Here is a 23,939-nt window from a genome sequence, read left to right as displayed (position 1 = left end):
CTCTTCTAAAGTAACCAGCTTTTTGGCTGGATGCTTGGATCAAGTGCTAGCGGTTACCTCACTGGAGGAAGGAGATGCGCTGTTTCATTTCAGTGGACTTGACATGTCGATAACCATAGACAGGCAGCAATAAAGCGCCCTGTTGTTTGGTCCCCTGGTTTGGTTGTATACAAATAATTTTGAGAGGGAACCAAATTACATAACTGGATATCCATGTAGACAGCAGTGATTGCGAGTTTACCTTTTGTAAGGTGAAGTATCATCATCTCACAAAACTGAGTCAGCAGGTCTAATTACCATGAAAATGAGGTGTCAGTGAAGTTCCTAACAGTAGGAGCCACCGAGGCCCTGTCAGAAACCAAGTGTATTGCTGAAGTACTTTTGTTCTACTAGATTCTACTGTATACAGAATAAACTAAACTTGGTCGCTCTCCAGGTGGTGGAAGGAAAGAGCTTTGCTAGGAGTTTGTAACTAGGCATATACATGGTTTATCTATTTCTCTTCTATGCAGTTTAGTGATGATGGATGAGTGAAGATTGGCACAGTAACTGTCTTCCTTGTTCTCTTTCATACTATTAAGATAATGTATTTTCACTCATTATTTTGCAGAAAAGATTAATCAGAAAGATTAACTAAATAGACTGACATCTATAGGAATAAACTTTTGCTGAACCAAATGTCTTCAGAGTGAAGAAATCCTGGATAGTGTATATATTGATACAAGGTAGAAACTTCTAAATCTCACAGTGCTATTCATGGGGAGCCAAGGAATCAAATCAATGAGAGTTTGGCATCTAAGGGATCTTTCTCTAAGTGGCTGTATTTAGACTGGTAATGTGATAGAGGGAGCAATTAAAGGGTATGAGGAAGAGAAGACAAAATATAGGTATTCATTTTGTGGTGTTAAAAAAGGTACACTTGAAGGCTACTTTTATTTAAAACATTACAAAATGTACAAAGTTGCGCTAGTTACTACTTCCTGCATAAAGCCTGGACTTTGATCCCCTGCTGTTTCCTACTTCTCTCTCTTAGAAAAAGTGCAGCACTGCTCCTCCTGGAATAGGAAGTATAGTTTTAATTTCTCTTTTAAATGCCCTGCTTATAACCATAAATTTGGTTTTGTTATGTCAAAAATCAATTCCAGCTGCTCCTTGAAAACGAGTTTTACTGATTTCCAAGGGAGTAACATAGCCTATACTGAAGACAGAGAAACCTGCACTGGATAGAGCAGATAGGTGGTGAGGATCCAGGATCCCAGTGATTAGTCACAGTTCTGTAAAGACTGTACTCCTTCACTGCTGTAGTAGATCCTTTTTACCCAGTGATTCTAGAGCTGTGGGCTAGAACTCTGTTCCACTGGTAAAATATTTTAAATGTTGCATAGTCTAGAAACAATCTGACCCCTGTACTCTGAGATGCGGCCTAGCATTTTGGGAATGATTTCTCATGCTTGAAATGCAAAACAATCTGCAGACATAAAAAGCACTTTTAATTTTGGTGTTAATATTAAAAGCCATCTACCGCACTCTTCTTGATTGGCTTGAGCATGAAACTCTGGAGTCCGCAGCGCAGAACCAAATAAAGTGAACTGTGATCAGTATCTGGAAGGTGGGATCTCAGTTTCACAAGTGAAGGGTAAAAAGAAAACAGGTTTAGGGGTAGGTAGTTCTAAAATTCAATAGCAGAAAGAGTAGAGATGTGGAAGTAGCTATTTTTACTACATGCTTCTGATGCTATTCTTCCTTGCTTAGGAAGGATACTGGAGGCTAAAGTTCATGATTTGTACAAGGAGAGTAAATGCAAAAAGGCCCATTTCTTTAGCTAAACAAAATAGATGAACATCTGAATTAGGAAAGTCTTTGCAATGTTTCCTGTAAATAAAAGCTTGTTACGGCAGTACAAGTGAGTTTGGATTTCACATTTCTTATTCAAGCAGGTAACAGTTTCAATCTGAGACAACTGCATAGGATCAGGAAACTCAGAAGATTCTTTTCCTGCAAGATGCAAAATGAGTACCACTTTTACCTACCTAGGTATGTTTATAAATTATTTGAAATATTAACAGTAGTCAGTATTGCAGTTACTGAATTTGTGTTAGTTGAAGGGAGATATGCAGGGTGCATGGAATGAGTTGTAATTAATAGAAAGTAAAAATGTTCTCTCTGATGGGGGAAGGAACTGCATTCAATCTTGAAGTATTTCCTAAATCTACTACTGCTAAAGTATTTATCCTTGCACATCATCTTTTAAAGCAAGGTGATGAATGGGACCTTAGTCCCAGCTCAGTTGTTGACTGTTCAGTAGCACGTATGACATCAGTCAGATAGATTTAATCTGCTTTGTACAGAAGTAAACGGTGTCTGCTTTGAATGTTTTTCTTGCCATTACTGGTGGAGGCAATTGTTATTAGACTCTTATCTTTTGAGCACTTTTCCTTAAACAGTGTTTATAAACAGTGGAAAATGTAATACAGAGATGCTAAGATTTTTTTTCCCTAGCTGATCCAAGATGTTTTAAACAGCTTTGTGCACATATGCTCATGTTGTGGTCTACCTCATAATCATCTGTAAGACCACCTTCCTTCCATTCACAGTCACTTCCTCTTTCCATTTGCAATTGCTCGCCATCATTGTGGTAACTACAGCAATTACTGTCTCACATGTAATGTTGGGGGGAATTGTACACTTTAAATTGTCTTTTAATGTAGTCTAAATGCTGGAAGTAGGTCAGGGAAAACTATCAGTTGTAGACCACAGCTAGGCCCAACTGCTTTATCGCACAGTGACATCTTTTTCCTGAGCATATGGCTGCCTAAGATACTGAGCTTTGCTCTTTTTGCTCTGTAAATCCTTTTTTTTTTTTCAGCAGAGGTACAGCCTTCCATGAAAGCCAAGCATATCCTGGGCTGCATCAAAAGAAGCGTGGCCAGCAGGTCAAGGGAGAGGATTCTGCCCTTCTGCTCTGCTCTGGTGAGACCCCACCTGGAGTACTACGTCCAGCTCTGGGGTCCTCAGCACAGGAAAGACACGGACCTGTTGGAGCAGGTCCAGAGGAGGGCCACAAAAATCATCAGAGGGATGGAACACCTCTCCTGTGAAGAAAGGCTGAGAGAGTTGGGGGTGTTCAGCCTGGAGAAGAGAAGGCTCCAGGGAGACCTTATTGCAGCCTTTCAATACTTAAAGGGGGCTTATAAGAAAAGATGGGGACAAACTTTTTAGCAGGGCCAGTAGCAATAGGACAAGGGGTAATGGTTTTAAACTAGAAGCGGGTAGATGCAGACTAGATATAGGAAGAAATTTTTTCTGATCAGGGTGGTGAAACACTGGCAGAGGTTGCCCAGAGAGGTGGTAGATGCCCCATGCCTGGAAACACTCAAGGACAGGTTGGACGGGGCTCTGAGCAACCTGATCTAGTTGAAGCTGTCCCTGCTCACTGCAGGGGGGTGGACTAGATGACCTTTACAGGCCCCTTCCAACCCAAACCGTTCTATGATTCCATATCTTTACTACTGACCCTAAGACTGCTTTTTGTTTTAGCTTTCTAGGCCCTTCAAATTTGCTAAACACAGCTAAAACGCGTGTTCCCTCCTTACTAACAGCCTGTGAAAAGTAACACGCGTACTTCCCACGCGGCTGTGCCTGCGGGTACAGCCTGCACCCACCACTGTCACAGCTGGGTCGAAGCTAAACCCGGCCCCAGAGCCCGGCAGCGGGGAAGGGGACCCCGGGCTGACCCAGGGAGCGAGCGAGGGGCGCACAGGAGCCGGGAGAAGGGCCGGTGCTAGTCCACAGCGGGAGGCTCTCCGGGGCCTTCAGCCACCCGCGCCGAAGCCGCCAGCAGCCCCCGACCGACGATGTTTGACCTCAAGATGGCGAAGCTCCGGGCTAGGTCGAGGCGCCGCACCGCCTGCCCCCAGCAAAGATGGCGGCAGCCCGGACGCGGTTTTTTCCTCTCTCTCTCCCTCTCCCCTTCTAGCCGCTCCCGCTCTATGGTTGGGCGCGTTATTGTCTGGGCGCGGAGCAAGAGGGGCGCTCTGGCATACCCGCCTCTATGGTCTCGCGGCGCGGTGCAGGTCGGGCCGCTGACGGAAGGGGCGGGTCACATGACCCCGCGCAGCGCGGCGGCGGCGGCGGCTCTGCGCGGTGTGTTCGCGGCCTAGTGGCGCCCCGGGGCTTCCCAGCCGGGCCTCAGGCGGCCAAGCAGCGTCCCCCGACCCCATCCCCGAACCCCCGCGGCTTGGAGGGGCCGCGGCGGTGCTCCGGAGGCGGCTCCTGCTCCGCAGCGAAGGGGTGAGAGGCGAGAGGCGGCAGCGGCGGGGGGGGGGTGGGGGGGTGGGAGGAGACGGACGACGGGGGGGGGGGGAAGGCGGCGGCGGCGCTTCAGCCGCCCGCTGAGGGAGAGGAGGCGCGGCCGGGCCCGGGCGGAGGCCGCTCGGCCGCACGTTGGGCCGTGGCAGGCGCCGGCGGCCTCTCGCCGGCCGCGGCCCGCGGGGAGGCGGCGTGGGCCTAGTGGCGGGGTGGAACGGGAGAGCGGCCTCGGGGAGGTGCTCGCGGGAGAGCGGCGGCGGGGGCGTCGCGCTTCCTCTCCCGCCCAGGAGGCGTGGGAGTCCCTTCCGCCTCCCGGGGGCGCGGCGGGGAGCCGGCCCCGGCGGGCGGGGCGGCGAGCGGCGCCGCGGAAGGCGAGAGGAGCCCATCTCACGCCGGGGACGAGGCCCTGTGCCTCTCGGCTGGGAGCGGAGGGGCCCGTGGCGGAGCTTTGCCGGCGCCCGAGGCGGCTCCCCAGCCTGGGCCGGGCCGCCCCTGGCGGGGGTGGGATTTCGCTTCTGGATGTCGGGGGAAGGGGTCGTGCGAGGAGACGCTGTTCGCCGGTATCGCGGCAGGGAGGTTGATGTCCTTGGTGCGGGCTGGGGTAGTCATCTTAAAACACGTGTTAGCAGCTTGTGCGTAGAAGAGTCGGAGTGATTCATCCGTGTCAGTAGCAGTTGTGATGTGCATTGGTAGGTTTTTCCTCATGATGTCTTTTTCCATTATAGAAAAAGACTTTTGCCTACCTGAAGAAAAAGAAGGGGGGGGTGTTTAAATACAGGGAACATCCCGAGCACAACTAACTTTTTTTTTCTGAAGTAGGTCTTAGACGGGCTCACAGGAAGTGAAATCTTAAAGTTGCTTAGTTCTCAGTCTTTCATTAAAATGCACACACACGGATTTTTAGTAATTTTTTGTGGGTCAGGAAAGCATTGCTTCAGGTATTTATGGAAGATGGTCCAGAACAAATTCAAAGAAGGAAGAACAGGACAGTTTCTTATGTTCCCTGCAAAGGAGTGGCATTGTACATAGTGCTTCACGTTTCTCTGCTTCTGTCTCTCCAGTGCCCATTCGCATGAATGTTGTAGTGCCGCAGCCACGTTTGTGTTTTGAGAAGAGTTAATAGCAAAGTTAGAGTGGAGAGTCACTTTTTTGACTGACTAGGGCTTTATGTGGGTGCAGAGGCACGCAATTAGGAACTAAATCAAAGATCTTAAAGTTTTGTTGACGTGCTTAACAGAGCCGTAGTTAAAGGGCTTTCAGACTGAGGCTTTGGATTGGATAAGCATGTTGCTTTGTAGTAGTAGTTTGGGATGCAACTTACTCCGTGGCAGTTAGTGAACACTTCCTAGATCACCTCTGAAGAACAGGCTTGAGCAAATACTAGTTTTGTTTGTTCAGAAAGAAATATGCTTAGAAAATCTGTAATCTGTTTTATCTCTCCCCCTGTCTTTTGTGTTTGACATTGATGCCTTGCTTAGCTTGCAGGCAGTTTTGGAGAAAACTGTAGGGCTCTATGAGAAAGTGGACATTTTCCCTGAGAGAATCAGTTGGCTTGAAATACAAGATTTTTCTGTTAGGGAGCTTTTTTTTTGTGAGAAGTAATAATATAAACAGCATCTCCAATGGGTGACAAACTATGAGGTTATTTTTATAATGGAACGGCTTAAAAATCTGTACGTCGTGTACAGACTGATGTAAAAGCCTATGTGATAGTACTGACTTTAATAGTTTGGTTTACTGCATATGTTTTCTCCAGTTGCTTCTGAAAATGCTTTTGTTGCTCAGCTGCGCCCATCATATGATACAAAATGTATAAAATACTTTTGTCATAAATTAGAGGAAATTATTATTCACTCTCGGTTGCTGCCTTGGTATTGACATTAGAATCAAATGCCAAAACATTGTATGAGTCTTAATAGGAATTACTCTAATTCTTAAAAAGCATTAAAAACAATTTTATGTGTGAAAGCTTTTCTAGAGGGACATTTCAGTGAAATGTAATAACATGGATATAACAATCAAATGTCTTGGTATAACATCTCTTTAACCAGGGTGTTACTAAACAGCGTAGTGTTACACACTTACTGTAGGTGTGGATTTTGTCAGGTGCTCTTGTAATAATCTAAATGTTAAGATTATAAACTACAGTCCAGCTTTGATCATTTAAAAAAAAATTCCAAGCAAGTTTTGTGCTTACTGCTCCCTTATTTGAGGGACTAGCTTGCACAGCTATTTTGTGCAACTTATTCTAGACTAAGTGTACAGATTTTTTGTGGTGCAGAAGAGTTGTATTGGGAAAATGTTGAAGAGAAGTTAAAATCAGACAGAACAAAATCAAGCTAGATCAGCCATAATGTCACTGCTGTTATGAGACTACATGTATGTATTCTTAAAACACATTAAGTTTGTTTATGCATTAAGACTTCAGGATTTTTACAGTTAATTTTAACTTTGTTTAGTATAACAGCAACTCAGCAGTAAGTATTGTAACTGTTTGTTTCATGGGAAACTTAAATGGTTTTGAAAATGGTTAAAATGTTTTGTGGGTTTTATAATAAAAGTTATGATGTGTAAACACAAGAGATACTAAGGAGATTAATCCTATGACACTGATAGAATTATGATGCTGCCCTGAGTAGGTGATAAAATTGTCAGTTTAAAATACATTAGTTACCAGTGATTTTTATTAAACTTACATTCTGTTTATGACGTATCTCTTCACCTGTTTAAAAATGGAGTAAATAAAAAAAAGGTTTAAAGAATACTATGATTAAAAAAAAAAAAATTGCATTAACAGTGCAGCCAGACCAGTACAATCTTCTCATACAGTCAGTCCTCTCTTACTGGGACTTTTGGGAGTCAGAGATAATAAAGAAGCATGGGGCAGCAATGTCTGAATGATGGTGACCCTTGTTTCATAGTAATTCAGTCAGCTGTGTGGTCTCAGACACTTGAGTCCAGCGTGCTCTCAGGCCAGCCTTGTGCACTTGTTGAGTTGTGCGTCAGAGCTAGCGTGCCTCTAATGGACAGAGCTCTGTCCCAGCAGGGATAGCACTGAGTCAGAATTAACAAGTCTCAGTGGATTTTACCAAACCTTAGAGCCATATGGGTATCCCTGTACTCTCTCCAAGTTTCAAAAGATTGGTGCAGCTGGCTCTGCATGGCATTTGGTTCCACCAGGACTTATTAACTCAGAAGAGCAGTGTATGAAAGCAACTGAACTCCTTCTAGGCCAAAGTTGAACCTGGAATATTATAGCTGTGTTTGTGTAGCACTTGCTTTAGTTAATAGCTTGGGCTGGATTTGAGCTGGGTCTGCTTAGAGTAAGCTTAGATGTTTTGCCATCCATTACATCATTAATCGGCAGCTTACAAAAATTGCCTAAGGCTAATAAAGCGTGCATCTACATTACTCTGTTAACTCGGATCAGGAATGTGCTTTTGGAGGAAGTCTCGCAGTCATCCTCACTTGGGAAACCTTTTTTTCACATTGGTTTGCACTATTCCAGTGGATGAACTGGATTATTTTTGGATGAAAATATACTGAAAAATGCACTCTTACCTGCAAATGGGCATTCCTTCCAGTGGGGTGGACCTCCCCAAAGCATGTGGCGTGGACATTGGGGTCTCAGCGTCATCTGTTTTAAGACCCGCTCTTGTACTGCCCTGCTTGCTGGCATGGACATAGTCTAAATTGACTACGCTTTGACACAAATTCATCATTTGGGGGGCTGAAGATGTCATTGTTTCAGTATTTTGAATGGCATCAGGCCAGATGCTCACTGCTTTTCTTAACCCTGTATCTTTGTGACCATTGTAACATTCACACAAATTAATCTCTCACTTAAAGAGCTGCTAGTTAAAATGCAGCTATCAAGAATGCCGCTTACATCCAATTTCATTTGAGGTAATATTTTCATAAGTCAGCTGAGGTTTTAAAAATATCTCAGGAGTGTTTAGTTCCTTACTTACACATTTGAATATATTGGGGAAATTTGAAGATCACCAGTTGCAATACTGAGACCACAATAAATATATCAGGGACTGATCACTGAACTGTACTGGCAGGGTAGTAGGACAGTCTGCAGAGAAGTTCAAGGTACTGTTCCTGAGACTTCTACAAGTGTATTCTACCTAGACCCAGTTTAGCATCTCTTAACTTTCCATACCTAACCTTTGGTTTGTAGTTGCTTATAAATTTGATGTCAGAGGCCCCTCTGACTGTTGGAATAGTATGTACGTTTCATGTGTTCTCTAGCTGCTGACAGAAAAAAATGTGCTATACAGTTCCCTTCATTGTAGTGTCTTGGCTGTTGCAAAGAACTGGGTGCATCTTCCTCTCTCGTCCAGATCTCTCACTTCTTCAGTGAGCAGTTTCAATCTTGGTATCTGTTGATCCTCACAGTTTTTGTAATGGAAACAGAATTAAACTGTTCTCTATGCTGGTTTCACATTGGTAGTTACACACAGTAGCAAGGAAGAGACCAAGGCTTTCTTTAATCCTGGTGTTGATCTTCAGTGTCACAGACAGCAGAGGTGCTAGGATTGGTCCATGCAAGAATTAAGTCAGTAACACAGCAGATCCTAGCTGCTGTGAAAATAACTATACAAATATGGAAAAAAATAAGAACAGAGTGCTTCAACTAAAATGGATTGTTGAAGGCCTACAGATAACAGTGTGTTTCACATCATCTAACTGGAAGATTGAAAGACTAAATTTGATCCATTCTTACTAACTGCCTTGTTCCTTTCATGCAGTAACAATTACTTCATTGACTGCCAAATCTTTGTGCTTTTTTATTAAAATTAAAAAAAAAAACCAATTTGCCTGTGTGTATATGTAACATCCATTGAGTATGATATGTTTCAGCATCTTTAATTCAAAGAACTGTTTCACCTCTTAGTCCCTAGGCTTTTTTTTTTCTTTAGCTTCTCCAGAATGGTGTCTCAGATAAAGTGCTTATCAGAGCGAGAGAAGGGACTGCACCTACAGGCGGCGAGGAAAATCACTTCCCCAATTGTTCTGTTGTTGTTTAACAGACCACTCCTTAATGTCTTGGTATAATGGTATAATACCATTGTAGCCTGTTTAGAACCATCTCAGACCCAATAGCTTATTGCTCTACCATCCTGCCCCAAAACAGCTTTGAATTTTGTCCAGTTGTCTTGTCAGCTTGCAATATAAGGACTGAGAGCCATAAAGATCTTAATTTTCTGCCTTTCCCGGGACCATTAGCTGGTTTTTTTGGTTTAAAAGTTTCAAATAGTGATACCAAGGCAGATAAGGGAGTTCTGTTCCCTTCCATACCATCCAAGTTTCACATTCTAGAGGAATGTTAGCTGACGTGCACATAGTCTGAAGAGACAATAAAAAATGTCATTCCAAACAAAATTTTTTGGCAGTACACCTTTGCTGCTTTTCTTTGCCCATTCAGTTTTAAAAATTCAAGATTGACAGAAAGGAAGTGTGTTCTTAGGCATATGGATTCTAAGGGGGGAAAAAAAGTTTTATGTTTATTACATTGCATAAAATAATCTTTATTGAACTGTTGGAGGAATGCTTGCATTTGCTGTCTTGTCTCTTCTACTATCTTAGACCTTGTGTCACAGGAGTGTTTATCTTTTTCTCCTGGTGGGATGTTGATGAATGCCCTTTGGGGCCAATTAGTGAATGCCATCATCACAAACCTGTTGTAATTGATGTAGTTGTAAATGTGTCTTTGAGAGAATTATGCTATAGGGTCATATATGTGTTCTTATACCAGAATAAGTAAGTTCTGATGTTCAAAGGTATTGGCAAATACATTTGGGTTTCCCTTTCATCCTCTCCAGTCCACTATCTACGTTTATCTCTCATAGTTGTTTCCAGACTCTGTGGGAAGAAGTTTTGCCACATGATTCTCTTATTATAATTTTTTTAGCTGTTTCAAATGTATCTACTGTTGTGGTAGAGTACTGATATTAGCTCTTCTAGTATTTAAGACTGTCGTTAACTGCTTGCTCTTGTACATGTACCCGAGGCACATCTGTCTCCAGCAAAGCTCGTTTCCTGCTTCTTGTGTGTTTGGTGCCAGGAAGCTTGGGAAAGCATCTTATAATCTACAGGTCTGTTGTACATATCAGAATTTTGCTTGTCATAACTTTTTCTCAAGGCTGCCTGCTTCAGTATTGACTTGTGGTTGCCTTTTGGAAAACAGTTGCAATGAAGATATGGTACTGTAGGTTGTAAAGCAGTCTGTACAGTCCATGGAGAAATGCAAATGTTTGCACAGACAGCTATCTGGATTCTTGTCGCTTGTTATACGGTGTCTTTGTGATTCGTATCCACACAATCCAGTGTGTTTGAAGTTCTTCTAGTGCTTCCTCACTGCAGTATGAATGTACCTATATGCTCAGCAGTAATATTGGTGACCAATTTTGGTTTGTTTTGGTTTGGGTTTTTTTTGTTTTTTTTTTTTTTAGAACTGAGGGCCAACCTTTTTTGTAGACTTGACCATGTAAGTTGCTGAGATTATATTGGAAGCAAAAATACATGCCTCGTTAGTTGTGTTGAGTGATCCTGAGTTTTTTATTATTGGGTGGTGTCTGTTACAGGGTCAGTAATATGCACATAGTAATAACAACCATCTGAATAGCAAATGATGTTTAAACAATCTTCACTCTCCATGGTAGCATAGTGACTCTGAGCTCGTGGGCTATCATCCAAGTTGAGCTCTAGAAGATGTGTGAACTGGGAGGTTAAAAATAGATTAGAGAACTCTCTTCCAAGCTTTTAACTGTCTCTGTGCTGGAATTTGGGCATCTCCCCAATGTTGTCTTAAATACAATTCCCATTAATGCTGAGCATCGGGATGTCCCAGTTCTTTGTCTCCTCTTGTTCCACAGTTCTGTTTTGTGTGTTCATTTCTTGTACAAGAGAACTACTTGCCTTATTGAAAATATATTACAAGATTTACTTCTGTTTTCAGATACTGCAAAGATAGCTTTGTTTTAAAGAAACTGTACAAACTGTTAAATGCTGTTAAATTGACACTCCTTGTAAACCACTGGTATGAGGAGTCAGATATAGTTTTGTTTTTCACTTCATTCTGAAACAGTTTCCTAGAAATGCTGTTTTTCATTGTGAAAGAAGACTTCTACTACATTTGTAACTTAATGAATAGCTGGGGAAAAAGAGTTAAAATAGTTTTAGTTTGTAGTTGAATGTCCCTATAAAGATTTAAAATCATTATGGACACTTATCATTTGCACTGCTTTTGTAATTTGTGTTTGGGAACTGACTAGTACAAGTTTTCGATCTCTTTGACAGATTTTGACTGGAAGAATGTCTTTTCCACCTCATTTGAATCGCCCTCCTATGGGAATCCCAACACTTCCCCCTGGGATCCCACCTCCACAGTTTCCTGGCTTTCCTCCACCTGTACCTCCTGGTAAGTTATGTTAGTATATGGAAGTGTTGTAGAAATAAATTTCCTTTATTATTCTGAATTGTATTATTTACAAAAGTTACTGGCTCTTAATGTATCTCAGTAACTCTGATTTGTGTACATTACAAGTGAGTTTCTAGTTTACCCACAGATCATGTCATGTGAGCAGGCTTCTTTTGGTCTACCAAAAGCTGCCTACTTCTGTCCAGAAATCAAACCATTAGAGACAACACCAGACTGTCTTGGACCTTTTTTTTGAGACTGAAGCTAGGTGATGATTTTTGTTAATGTTAAGGTATTCTAAGGGCCACTGTTTTGACAGTAGACTATGATTTTCAGTTGCTTTCATATAAGCCATTGTAGTAGCCTTTGGAAACACTTGGGTACACTGAGTGTCTGTGGTGTGTAAATATAGGAGTAACTTTCAGAGAAGGTCCAACTTCTTGCATTGTTTTTCTCCACTTTTTGTAAGTCCCACTTTCTTTTAATCTGCTTCTTACATGCTTCCCTCCATCGTCTTGCAAACTTACTGTTACATCCCTCAGTCCTTCTGATCTTTACAAAATTAATCCCACCTTTTTTTCTTTGTTCATCTGTAAGATCAGCCTCTGGTTTTTGCATTGAGACTTTAATTCGTTGGTCTGGAACCACCTTCTTTCTGTACACTGCCAGTATAGATAACAGTGACTGGAGGCAGGAGATGACAGAGCGAGTGGGAGAGAGGAATACATTGGAGAATTAACCCTTTAAAATTCATCACAAGGGCTGCAAAAAAATAACTCCTGTCTGTATGGTCTTAAGCTGTGTTGTGCACAAGTGTTTTATAGACAATAAAGGCATTTAAAAACCAGATTGCTGAACTCAGGAATGGTTTGTGCATACCCATTCATCAGGCTAATCCTTACTTGCATTAATTTTTCCAAACTTTTTTCCTGAGATCCACGAGATGTTATCTATTTTCTGCTAAAGGCAGAGAACTTGATTAGGTAGCATTCTGCCATCAAAAATTTCAGGTTAAATTTTAAAACCATACCTCTTATCTTTACTAGCTCAGATTTATATATACAAGTGTGAAAAACACCAGATACTTTTAAAAATAAATTTCTGAAGAATATTTTTAAATGCCTGATAGAAGTTTCTGCTCTGAACATTTGCTTCTTAACATGTGCAACAAAGATCTTTTTGTTCTCTTGCTGTGTTTGACTTTTATATAAATAGTCTTGTTTCAGTATTAGTAATCCAAACAGTAGGTAGAGTGGAGAAGCCTGGTATTAGGCGAGAATTAAATTTTTCTCTGCACACTAAAAACACGATTTGCTTACCTGTGCAGATAACTTATTTTGACATGTAGAGGATATGGATCTCTCATTTCGTAGCACAAGTGTATCAATAGAGTTGAAAATGCTGAAAATGCCACAGTGGCTTTATGAAAGTCTACTCTGAAGTTATTCCATACGTTAAGATCACAATTTTAGTGGCTTATAGTATTATCTTTAGCTAGCCGTTTGGTCAAAACGTCATGTTCTAGTTATCTTACTCAGCCTATAATTTTTTGAAAAGTTTCAGCTAGAGCAGTTTGCTTATGTAAGAATGAAGTTAGGAAAAGTGTTTTGTTTCGCTTAAAAATATGGCTGTTAAAAATAAGAAGTTCTAGCATTTCCATCTCTAAGTGTGGAAGATTTGATAAGGAGGTGATTCTGATAACTCTTGTAATCTCTGAAAATCGTTGGATACCATTAAGATGTAAAAAATTACGGTTTGTGTGTAAGAAATGCTGTAGTGGGTCAGACCAGCAGTCCGTATAGCCTGATGCATTGTCCGGGCAGCGGGAATACAAGATGGTGTTTAGGGTGGGCATGCACACCTATCTGCTTTCTGAGTCTGTTCCCTCATACAACTGTAGCATTACGGATGTTAGAGTATGATCTTTCATTTTTCCTTTATCTTTTTCTGGACCTGTCATTCATGCACATTTTGATATTTTTTGAACCTGCTGATACTGTCTATCTCCACTGTTACCTCTTGCACCAACTTTGAGAGGTTCATTAACCACTGTGCAAAGTGCTAATTTCTTATGTCTGTCTTTAAACGCATTGCCTACTTAGTGTCCCCCTCCTGGCCCAGTTCTGATGTGAGAGTTGGGTGACTTGCGTTTTGTGGTTTTGTGTACCTCAGTCATGTTCCATGCCTTGCAAACCTCCACACTTGAAGAGTCTCAGGAGTGTAGAGTCTTTCCTAGTAAAGCAGCTGCTTCAACACTTAAGTCATGTAGTTGCTCTTCTCTAAGGCTGCGTGTTGTTCTTGGGTTGCAGAGACCAGGTGTGTAGGCAGTAGCCAAGGTATAGGTGCACCCTGTTTTTGTATAGCTGCTAAATGATGCCTGTGGTCTTGATCATCACTATGTTTGTTGATGATGCCCAACATTTTAGTGGATTTTTTTGGCTTCTGTTGAGCATTGGGGCTGATAGTTTCAGAGAACCGTCAGTGATAACACAAGTATCTTTACTGAGATGTAACTTTAAAATGTAAGTTCAGCATCATGATAATTATAGTTATAATAGTTACAGCGCTGCACAACTGGAGTCTTGTCTTGGAGTAGCTCCTCCAGTCTGTGAGATGCCATGGTGCATTAAAACTGAGAGCATGGGAGACCAATACACCTTTTGATTCTCTGAACGGTTTGGAGGGATAGGAGGTAGTATGACTTTAATATGAAGGGTCTGAGGAAGAGGTCGTGTGATGGAGAAAATGATGGAACCAGAGTGGATGAGGAAGAAGCTGGAGAGGGTGTCTGAGAAGACGTGTTCTTTCACAACTAAGCACTGCAGAAAGTGGGGGAACAAGTCCAGGAATGGTAGGTTGCAGAAGTTTGGTTAGGATTTTATGAATACAGCAGTAAGAGAGATGGCGAAGGAAAGGATCAAAAGGGAAGGATTGAGAGTGAAAGATGAAGGAAGTTTTTGTGGAATTAAAAAAGAGATCTAGGATCCCTAGAGGGTATTTCTTGAAGAACGTGAGATTGACTTCATTGTTCTTGAGTCTCGGTGCCTTTACTGGCCAGCAAGTAGTTTTGAAATCCATCCTCTAGCAGCTGGCATGGAAGGATAAACAGCCTTTATTGTGATCAGATATTGGCTCACGTGATAGTACTTAAAGCTACCAGTGAATTTGGTAGTGGGAAACAGGGTATTGAATGGTTTCACCTGATTAAATATTGTTTTAAATTAAGTTTTAGAGACTGCCAAGTCAAGTATTCAGCAAGTAGGGAGCTTCTGGATTGAGGTTTTCTATGCCACCTTTATTAAGCTATTCCATAAATAGTAGCATAAAGCCTGGTGGCATTCTCTGTAGGACCTCAACCTGACGCTGTACGCAGAATTGATTGTGCTATGAGAATTGAGCAAGTAAGGAGTGAGATTATCATCTCAGCTGCTTTTGCTCTCTATGGAATTCACTGCCTCATTCATCACACGGTTATCTTCTAGAAGAATACTGTGGTTTGAATGTGCTTTGAAAATAGATTTGTCTGTGACAAAGTTGAAATGGTAATATGATAGAAGTGACCAGGATGCATATTATGTTAGTGTACTCAGGCTGTGCTTGAGCGCTTAAGGAATTAATGGTAATCAGCACTGTGAAATTCTTTTTTGACCAAATTGCTGTCTGCTTTGGAAATCACATCTACGATCAGTTCATTTGTATTCATCAGTAATCTCAACAGGCCAGACTAATATTAATGTCTTGTCTTTCTCAGGGACCCCTATGATTCCTGTACCAATGGGCATTATGGCTCCTGCTCCGACTGTAAGTATTACAGTGGAGATGAGATGATAGCAAAATAAAGTGGAGAGTAAAAGTAGATGTTAACAGTATTTTTGTTTTGCTCTATTCCATCAGTATTCATACTATGAAAGGAAATGCTTCACTTTAAATGCAACTGTTGTGCAAATATTATGCTAATTTCTGACCTAGACAAAGTTTGAAGTAATGTCTGGAGCTGCTAGCTGCAAAGGTGAAACAATTACTATTCTTGCAAGAAGACCTACCTCTCTCAAATACAATGATTTAGGCTTTGCCTTTGGGTCATGCATGGTCTTCCTATGCAGTACAGTTAGATCAGTTAGATTCCAGGTCTCTTGCTTTTGAGTTTGTTGGCCTAACAGAGTGCTCTGGAGGCATCACCTCATCCAGGTTTGTAAGGCCATCATGCAGCACTGCTGAGTTGGCCAGAAAGATGTGTGTTGACAACCTTACAAACAAGCTCCCTTTCCCTGTGTTGCAGGGGAAGGAATAGTTGCATGTAGTATGCATCTGTGGAAGAGCATATGAGAGAGGTCTCTTTTGTTTGTCTTACTAATTTCTAGTTGGAAGGAAGATTTATGATTTATGGGGCAGAAAAAAGCACTCTTTAAAATACAAAGGTTACTTTTTGTCTTCAAGGTGAATTACTGTTTCTAAGATTTTGCATAAATGGTATCTCCCCAAAATACTGAATTTTTTGATAGCTTCTATTATGGAGGATATGTTCACGGTAACTGATGTATTTAAGACAAAGATACTGGAACAAATGCATTATTCAGTTTTCTGATTAAAATAATTTTTATTAAGTGACACTTCTAGAAGGGTGTTTTGAGAAGAGGGACTCAGTGCATGTGTACCATTAAATCATGGGTGGAAGGAGAGAGGTGCAGCAAAATGGAAGAGATGATCGTGCCTATCTCTGTATGGCTTATTTTACAAGTGTTTGCTCCTTAACCCAAAGAGGCTTTGGGTTGCGTATTGATTAAATAAAGCACTAGTGTTTTATTCACTCTGTGAAAGCTTTAAGACCTGTCATGTGTCCATTGAAGCCTTTTGAGTCAGAGTTACTTTTCTATTTGCTGCTTGCTTTTTTTACACTGTTAGGTAAGGTACTTCAACTTCCAGTGACTCAAATGTTGCAAATTAGTTACTTGTAGAAGAAATAATACTTAATGTTACTGTATGCTCACCTTGAGACCTTCCAGTAGCCATGTGCAGGTACACATTTTTTTTCTGTCTGTCTTTGCTGGAAAATGGCAGTCTTTTTTTGTATTGTATAAAGTGTTAAAGCCTAAACCACTTATTGGTGTCTCACTCTGTAAGCCTAACTAAGGTTCGTTTGAAAATTTAATTTTTAAATACATGTGCATCCCCAACTCTTTTGTCATATGGATTTAAATTAAAAAAAAAAGAAAAGAAAACAAAAACCTCAAAAAACAACCCAACACTTTATTTTACACCCTCTCCTCCTCTTTCTAGGTATTAGTTCCTACCACAGTGTCTATGGTTGGAAAACATTTGGGAGCCAGAAAAGAACATCCTGGCTTAAAGAACAAAGAAAATGATGAAAACAGTGGTCCCACTACCACTGTTTTTGTAGGCAACATTTCTGAGAAGGCCTCGGACATGCTCATACGGCAGCTTCTAGCAGTAAGTACAGTGGACTGCTTGTTATATTTCATCCCTGGCTGTTGAATGAAGTAATGACCCACAAGCAGTGGATTGAAACTAAATGCAGAGTTAGTCCCCCTCACTGGAACTGCAGTCCATTACGCTTGAGTTTAAAGTCAGTAAGTGAAGAGTACAGCTTTTTTTAAGCTGCGCATGTCAGTGAACATAGACTTATTTTATTTTTTTAATAGTTTACCCTTTTTACATGTCATTTTTTGCAAAGAGGGGTTAAGTTTTTGTAATATTTTGAACATAAACAATAATATTATTTAATAATGTTTATCTTTAATGCAGAAATGTGGCTTGGTTTTGAGTTGGAAGAGAGTCCAAGGGGCATCTGGAAAACTTCAAGGTAATTGTTCATACTTTTCAAAATCTCTAGTCAGACTCTTGTTTTTATTACCTGGCAGCTTTTCAAATGCCTGACACATTGCTATTGTTAATACTGTTACATTTTAGGATACTGTATATGATATTTAACTGCTAAATACTTCCTAGTAAAGGGCTAGTATTTTCTGTCCTTGGAATCAAGACAGAATGAAAGAGATAAAATTGAGAAAGGTTAAATAGGAAAATGTATTGGGGGCCTATTTTTTCTCACCTTTCTGTTCTGAGACTGAATCAGGAGTTTATAGACCATCCCTGAGAAAGGTTTACCAGTTTGGACTTGGCCTCCAAAGGAGCATATTTGCAACACTGTCAATAGTCTCCTCCATTATTAGATATTGTCCTTCTCTGTTAAGGAGGTTTTCCTGATATAAAATTTATCTTTCTTCCCTATTATCAAATAGAACTGATTTATTTTTCATGTGACCTTTCTCCAGTGGATAGAGGAAACAATTCTGGTTACTGTTTTTTACTGTTGGTATTCTCATATCTTCCCTAGGTTGTTTTTTTTTTTATTTTTTCAAGTTGTAATTCAGTTTCTTCAGCTTTCTTATATATCATACTTTTTTTGCTCTCATAAGGTGTTTTTCTCATTTACAACTTTCTGTAACTGTTGTGAAGAATCTAGTTTGAAGTACTCCTCCTTCTAGGTTAACAATGAGCTGTTGATCGATGTCCTTGGTCTTCAGACAATTGCAAATCCACCTGAGACATGTCTTCATATAGACTGCATTCCTTAGTTAAGACAGACATGTCAAAAGCTTTAGAACCACAATCATAGAATCATAGAATAGTTTGAGTTGGAAGGGACCTTTAAAGGTCATCTAGTCCAACCCCCCCTGCAATGAGCAGGGACATCTTCAACTAGATCAGGTTGCCCAGAGCCCTGTTTACCCCGACCTTGAATGTTTGCAGGGATGGGGCAGCTACGATGTATGTATTGCTTTCACCTTATTCACTGGTGCATTAGTTATAGCAAAGACTAATGCAGTGACTGATCTTTCTGACTTTTTATGATGTGTACTCCTGGTTTCAAAAAAAGAAGTGCCTATGTTCCAAGTGTATTGATTCAAAACACTTTAGTTACACAAACTAAATTACCTGAAGACCTTTAACACTTTTACTCTTCATTTCAATCATCCATTTCAGCCTTTGGATTTTGTGAGTACAAAGAACCAGAATCCACACTACGAGCACTGAGACTACTTCATGACCTCCAGATCGGGGAGAAGAAGCTGCTAGTCAAAGTTGATGCAAAGACAAAGGCTCAGCTAGATGAATGGAAAGCAAAGAAAAAGGCTTCTAATGGGGTACGTATATAATGTATGACTTGTGTTATTTTGGCAGGAGGGTAATGTAATATACTTGCTAGATCAGATTGTGAGTGTGTCTCTTAGTTTCTATTCTTGTCTCTGCCCTTAATTCATTTTAGGATTTCGTCAGAATCACATTAATGAGTCTGAAGATATGTTGAAAGGCAGTGAAGTGTAAGCTCTTAATTCACCAGCATTCAAACTTATCTGTAAGCTACAACTGAATCTCTAGAATTAATTCTGTAATTCATTCTAAAGTGTAGTAATACATGCTATACCTTATGATTCTGTTGCTTCATTTTTGTTTAGAAACTGTTGAAAGTATATAAACTCTAGAAGTAATTGTTACCCTGTCAGATTCCGTAAATCAGCTGTCTGAGGAGAATTGGAGTTTCTTTCCTGTTCACTGATGATCTTCTAGAACAAATTAATGAAAAGGAAAGAAGTAGATCATTCAGTAGATGATGCAGTTATCAGGCAGTGGGTAGCTTACAGACTTTTAGTAGATGGGGAAATTGGTTTTGTACCATTCTTTTCCAGAGCTAAGGATCTGTTCTGGAATAATTGCAGATATTTGATATCTTATATATTGAATTCTTGTGAGAGACAAAGATACTTAACTGAGAAATTTGCATTAAAATCAATTTTATCTGTTTCTTTGCTAAAATAATATATTTCAAATCATAATCAAGTTGTTGGGTTTGGTCTCTAACTATTTTGAAGTTCTGCATATGCCTTAAGATAGTACTTAAAACAATTATTTTCTGTAAAATGAAAGTGAGAAGAGGCTCTTGTTCAGAAAACTAAAAATGTTAATCACACTGTAGCAGGTAAATTTTTAAAATTCCAATTTGGAATTGTTCTTAAAGGTATGTAAAATACAGTGGGAACATGAGTACTTTTATTTCAATTTATATAACCAGAACTAGAGGCATAATGATGACTTGAAGTACTTGACACATTTTTGACTGTGTACCCAGTATATGGGATTAAATGCAATGGCTCGGTAAAGCAGAGTGCTAACTGCATGGGTTTTGAATGGAGTAATGTACTAGCTGTTAACCTAGGTAAGGGTTTGATTTGACTGACCTTTTCATTCCATGCTTCCTTGTTTCCTGTTGGCATCACCTGCAATACTGTGCTTCACAGCTGATATTATAAAAAGTATCAGTGGAGTTCTTGTACATCTCTCATGAATTCTGTTTTTTGTGAGCTCCTGTGGGTTACAATTAATCCTGGGGGATTGATTGTAATAAAGCAGAGGTTACTGTTTGTGGCTTCAGTGAACAGTATGTGCCAATTCTGTTGAACCGTCGAGTGGGATTAGCTCCAAATGTTTTTTTTGTTTGTGGTGGTGCAAAGAAAGACTACGAATTGCCGAGGAATATTGATGAAGTGTATTGTAATCATACTGCTTGAGATTCCTTTCATACCGTCATTGGTGTGCTGGTGCCACTCAGATCCAAAAGTTGCAACTTTAATCTTTTTTATTAAGAAATCAAACGTGTACAGTACAACACAATTTCTTATAGAGACACACCAAGCAAACCTTTATCTAATTAGCTCCTTTCCCTGATCACTTCTTCTCCCTGGACCTCTTCAATTCCACTCCCTGTCACTGCCTTCTAGCTCTTTTCAGCCTGCTCCTCCTTGGCCTGGCAGCTTCTTCAGCTCCAACTGAATCCTCCCTTCCCCCTCATTCTTAGCTGCTGCTCCATCAGACCCTTCCCTCCCCCTCACTCCACCCACCACCTATTGCTTGACGGGATACTCAGCTGGATTCTCAGGTGAGATTCCATTTTTCTAAAAGATTCAGGGGATCAAGAGGTGGGCTACCTTGCTCATTATGCAAATCATAGTTCTACCCTTTCATGTAACATTTAGTGAAACGCTCTTCTTTGTGTGTGTTCCCTTTCCTCCCTACAAGGTGGAAAGGGGCAAAAACATGAGGAACTACAAAGTAATTGATCAACAATAATAAGAAAATGTTTGCTGTGCAAGGAATGTTTTCCCTAACAATGTTTCTTTACTATAGTTCTCCCATTATAAGTTGCAGCTTGAAAGTTATAGGTAGGCATTTGTATTGCATGGCACTTAAGTAGAAGGCTTTGAGGAACTGCTATTGAAATGACTTGAAGTTCTGGAGGATACAAGGCAGAAACTTTTGACCAAGAGCTGGACTATAGTGATTGCCTTTCTGTGAGCGTGCGTGCACTTTCTCTTTTCCTGTCTACCACCTTAATCACCATTTATCTGTTCTATTTTATTATGCAATCCTACACTTGCTCTCTGCAGCCATTCCACATGTAAAACTATGTGGTCCCTATGGTATTGCCAGTGTGAAAAGATCTGACTAAAATAATGCAATTGATAACTATTTGTAGGTGGTTTGGGTTTTGTTGTGTTGTTTTGTGGTTTGGTTTTGGTTTGTTTTTTTTTTTTTTTTTAGTAAATGCTGTAGGGGCATGAATGTGATGATCAAAGGTGAACTTCTGAAATAAAACTAATATTATTCTCAATTTATTGATTCCTGTTACTTTGCCATTTTTCCTTAGAACTCCAGACCAGAGACAACAAATGATGATGATGAAGCACTGGATGAGGAAACGAAAAGAAGAGATCAGATAATTAAAGGGGCCATTGAAGTCTTAATACGAGAATATTCCAGCGAGCTCAATGCCCCCTCCCAGGAATCTGACTCTCACCCCAGGAAGAAGAAAAAGGAAAAGAAGGAGGACGTATGTGTTTTGATTTTGGACAAAACAGATTTTTCTTCAACTCACCTTTATATAATGGCCAAACCTTGTGCAAATACTTTAAACCTAAACTCCTGATGAGAAAACAAATCAACAAGCATTGATGTCAGCAGCAGTTTCATTCTTTTTAAGCTGAAAGATAGTCAGTTATAGACACCATCCCTTCAGGATGGTTTAGGCACCTAAGCACCTAGACTTCTTGGAACAACAGGTTTGAATCTGGGCAGGATTGAACTGACCTTTCATCCCTGTGAAGGTGGAAATACTGAATTTAGTGCAGTTTAATCTGTATGTGCATGTAGGGTTTTTCAGATGAGAACTTAAACAACTGTAAAGAGTTCCTGCATACCATCCATTTCCATTGAAAGGTGCCAGGGCGCTTTTGTAATGGCAGGAATTTGCTCTGGTAATTTTTGACAAAATTCTTCTTCTCTCTGCTTATACTATGCATTCTTGTAGTGCGCCTTGATCCAACTGGTTGCAGCTGTCTCCCCAGATGTGGAAGTACTTCATTAGTTGTATATATGTATACCTCACAAACCCTGGAGGGATCTTTCAGGGATGAAAGGCGTATTATAATCTTCTTGCCTTACAAAATCACTTTTACACGCATGTCTCAATTTGGCTGGATTTGATCAGCTGGTTTTTATATATTGTGTAATGCAAAAAAACCCTGTTAAGCAGGAATGAATGTTCTGGTTTAGACCTGCTTCTGTGGATGACCTTTTTATGGATTAAAACAAACTGGAGAAGGGGGAATAAGAATGACCAAACTCAGACTTAGCTTTTCCAGCCAAGTTTCTAACCATGGGAAAACAGGCTTTCACGCCTACCATTCTGCACCTAATATGAAAGAGATTGGAAAATTGATTGACCAAGATTTTTGCCCACTTAAGTCTTCTGCAAAGTACCTATTCCAAGGCAATAATGCAGTTTCAAATGCTCATGGAGTTTAACTGTGGTGCAAGAAGCAACATCTCCCTCAGGGAGCGAGTATAACTTCCCCACAACATTGTTAGCCATGGCTGACCTGAGGTATAAGAGTGCTGAGCTGAGAATTTGTTTTTCTTTCCTCTCCCTCCCTTTGGGAGAAGATGCTGTCTTGGATGAGAATTTACAAATGAGTCACTGTCTAATGCTATCAGCTGTATTTTTTGTTACAAGCATTGTTACAATGTGTATTGTCCTGTGGGTACATATATATATAGATGTATATATATATATATATATGGCCATGAAAAATGCCAGGTAGTTAAACATTGTAAGATACCACTGCAGTCTTGGAAGACCTGGGTGCTGAGTATGTCCCTGGGACAGAGGGATATTCTGCTAGCTCTGTATGATGTAGAATTTGACCAATCTGAGCTAGTCAAGTAGACAAATAAGCTCTTCCTAATTATATAGCACTTGTGGGTTGAAATTACACCCCATCATCCTTCCCATATTGGGAGGGAGGAAAAGAAACTTGGAAGTTGCCATCTTTGGCCTGTGTGGATAGAGGTGGGAGTGAAGAGATGGTCCTAGCTCATTGCTCTCTTGTCCTTAAAGGAGAGGGGAGAGAAGGACTGTGGAGGGTGGGGGGGAAAGGGAAGATGGATGCAGATATATGGTTGGGTGCGGGGTGGGGGGGGGCAGGGAAACTTGCCAGCTTTGGGGCTTTTGTCCCCTGAAGAGCTTGGTGTGAAGAAGACTCCCGCTGGTGTTAGCAGCAGAGTCTGTTAGTTCTTCTGGATGAAGGCATGACTGGTGTGGGGGAGTTGAAAATGTGTGCGGGGAACTGAGAGTGAGTGGAATCTGTTTTTCAATTTCAAGCACGGGGGAACCTCGCTAATTCGCACTAACTATTAGTTAGTAGGCGCAATCTACCAAATTTTGCGAATTAGCGAGTAAATAACATCAAGACATACCCACCGCAAATATACTGATCATTTATATTGGCAAGTGTAGCTTAGTCTTGTTTATGATGCTACCATAGCATACTAATATCCTGTAGTACACTTGTAATACAGTGAAGTCTTACTAATATGAGACCTCACTATGTATTTTAAGTAGTTCAGAGAAGGGAGAATTAGCGAGGTTCTTCTGTAATTTTGTTGAATCAAAGAAATGAGCTCACAGCAATACAATATTGCTTTGTAGTACAAACATACAAAACATTGTTTTTCAGAGTAGTGTGCAATCTATTTTTAAAAAAAAAAATCTCCGTGGATTTTTCCGCAGATTTTCCGCAGATTTCCAGTGGCCCCACTGATACCTTATCCACTCATCACCAAGGTT

The 23,939-nt window shown here is 40.6% G+C and overlaps 1 protein-coding gene across 8 annotated transcripts in view; it reads left to right on the top strand.

Annotated features, from left to right (window-relative positions):
- Positions 1-1,942: 1,942 nt before the first annotated feature.
- The window catches only part of RBM25 (RNA binding motif protein 25), a 37,090-nt gene continuing 15,093 nt past the window's right edge, over positions 1,943-23,939 (top strand). The window contains exons 1-10 of one of the 8 annotated variants that reach the window (XM_052782272.1): positions 1,943-2,034; positions 2,867-2,970; positions 10,770-10,804; positions 11,617-11,737; positions 15,489-15,538; positions 17,015-17,185; positions 17,501-17,558; positions 18,743-18,903; positions 21,462-21,644; positions 23,883-23,936. In XM_052782272.1, the coding sequence (XP_052638232.1) occupies positions 2,003-2,034; positions 2,867-2,970; positions 10,770-10,804; positions 11,617-11,737; positions 15,489-15,538; positions 17,015-17,185; positions 17,501-17,558; positions 18,743-18,903; positions 21,462-21,644; positions 23,883-23,936 (969 nt within the window). In that variant the 5' untranslated portion in view covers positions 1,943-2,002. Of the gene's footprint in view, positions 2,035-2,866; positions 2,971-4,113; positions 4,291-4,972; positions 4,998-10,769; positions 10,805-11,616; positions 11,738-15,488; positions 15,539-17,014; positions 17,186-17,500; positions 17,559-18,742; positions 18,904-21,461; positions 21,645-23,882; positions 23,937-23,939 lie in introns of those variants that run through there. The other 7 variants (XM_052782273.1, XM_052782274.1, XM_052782276.1 and 4 more) reach the window with 7 other exon arrangements.

The sequence above is a fragment of the Harpia harpyja genome, chromosome 3 (genome assembly GCF_026419915.1).
Source record: "Harpia harpyja isolate bHarHar1 chromosome 3, bHarHar1 primary haplotype, whole genome shotgun sequence".
Lineage (NCBI taxonomy): Eukaryota > Metazoa > Chordata > Aves > Accipitriformes > Accipitridae > Harpia > Harpia harpyja.
Note: the sequence above shows the minus strand (reverse complement) of the source record. Positions and strands in the feature narration are given on the sequence as shown.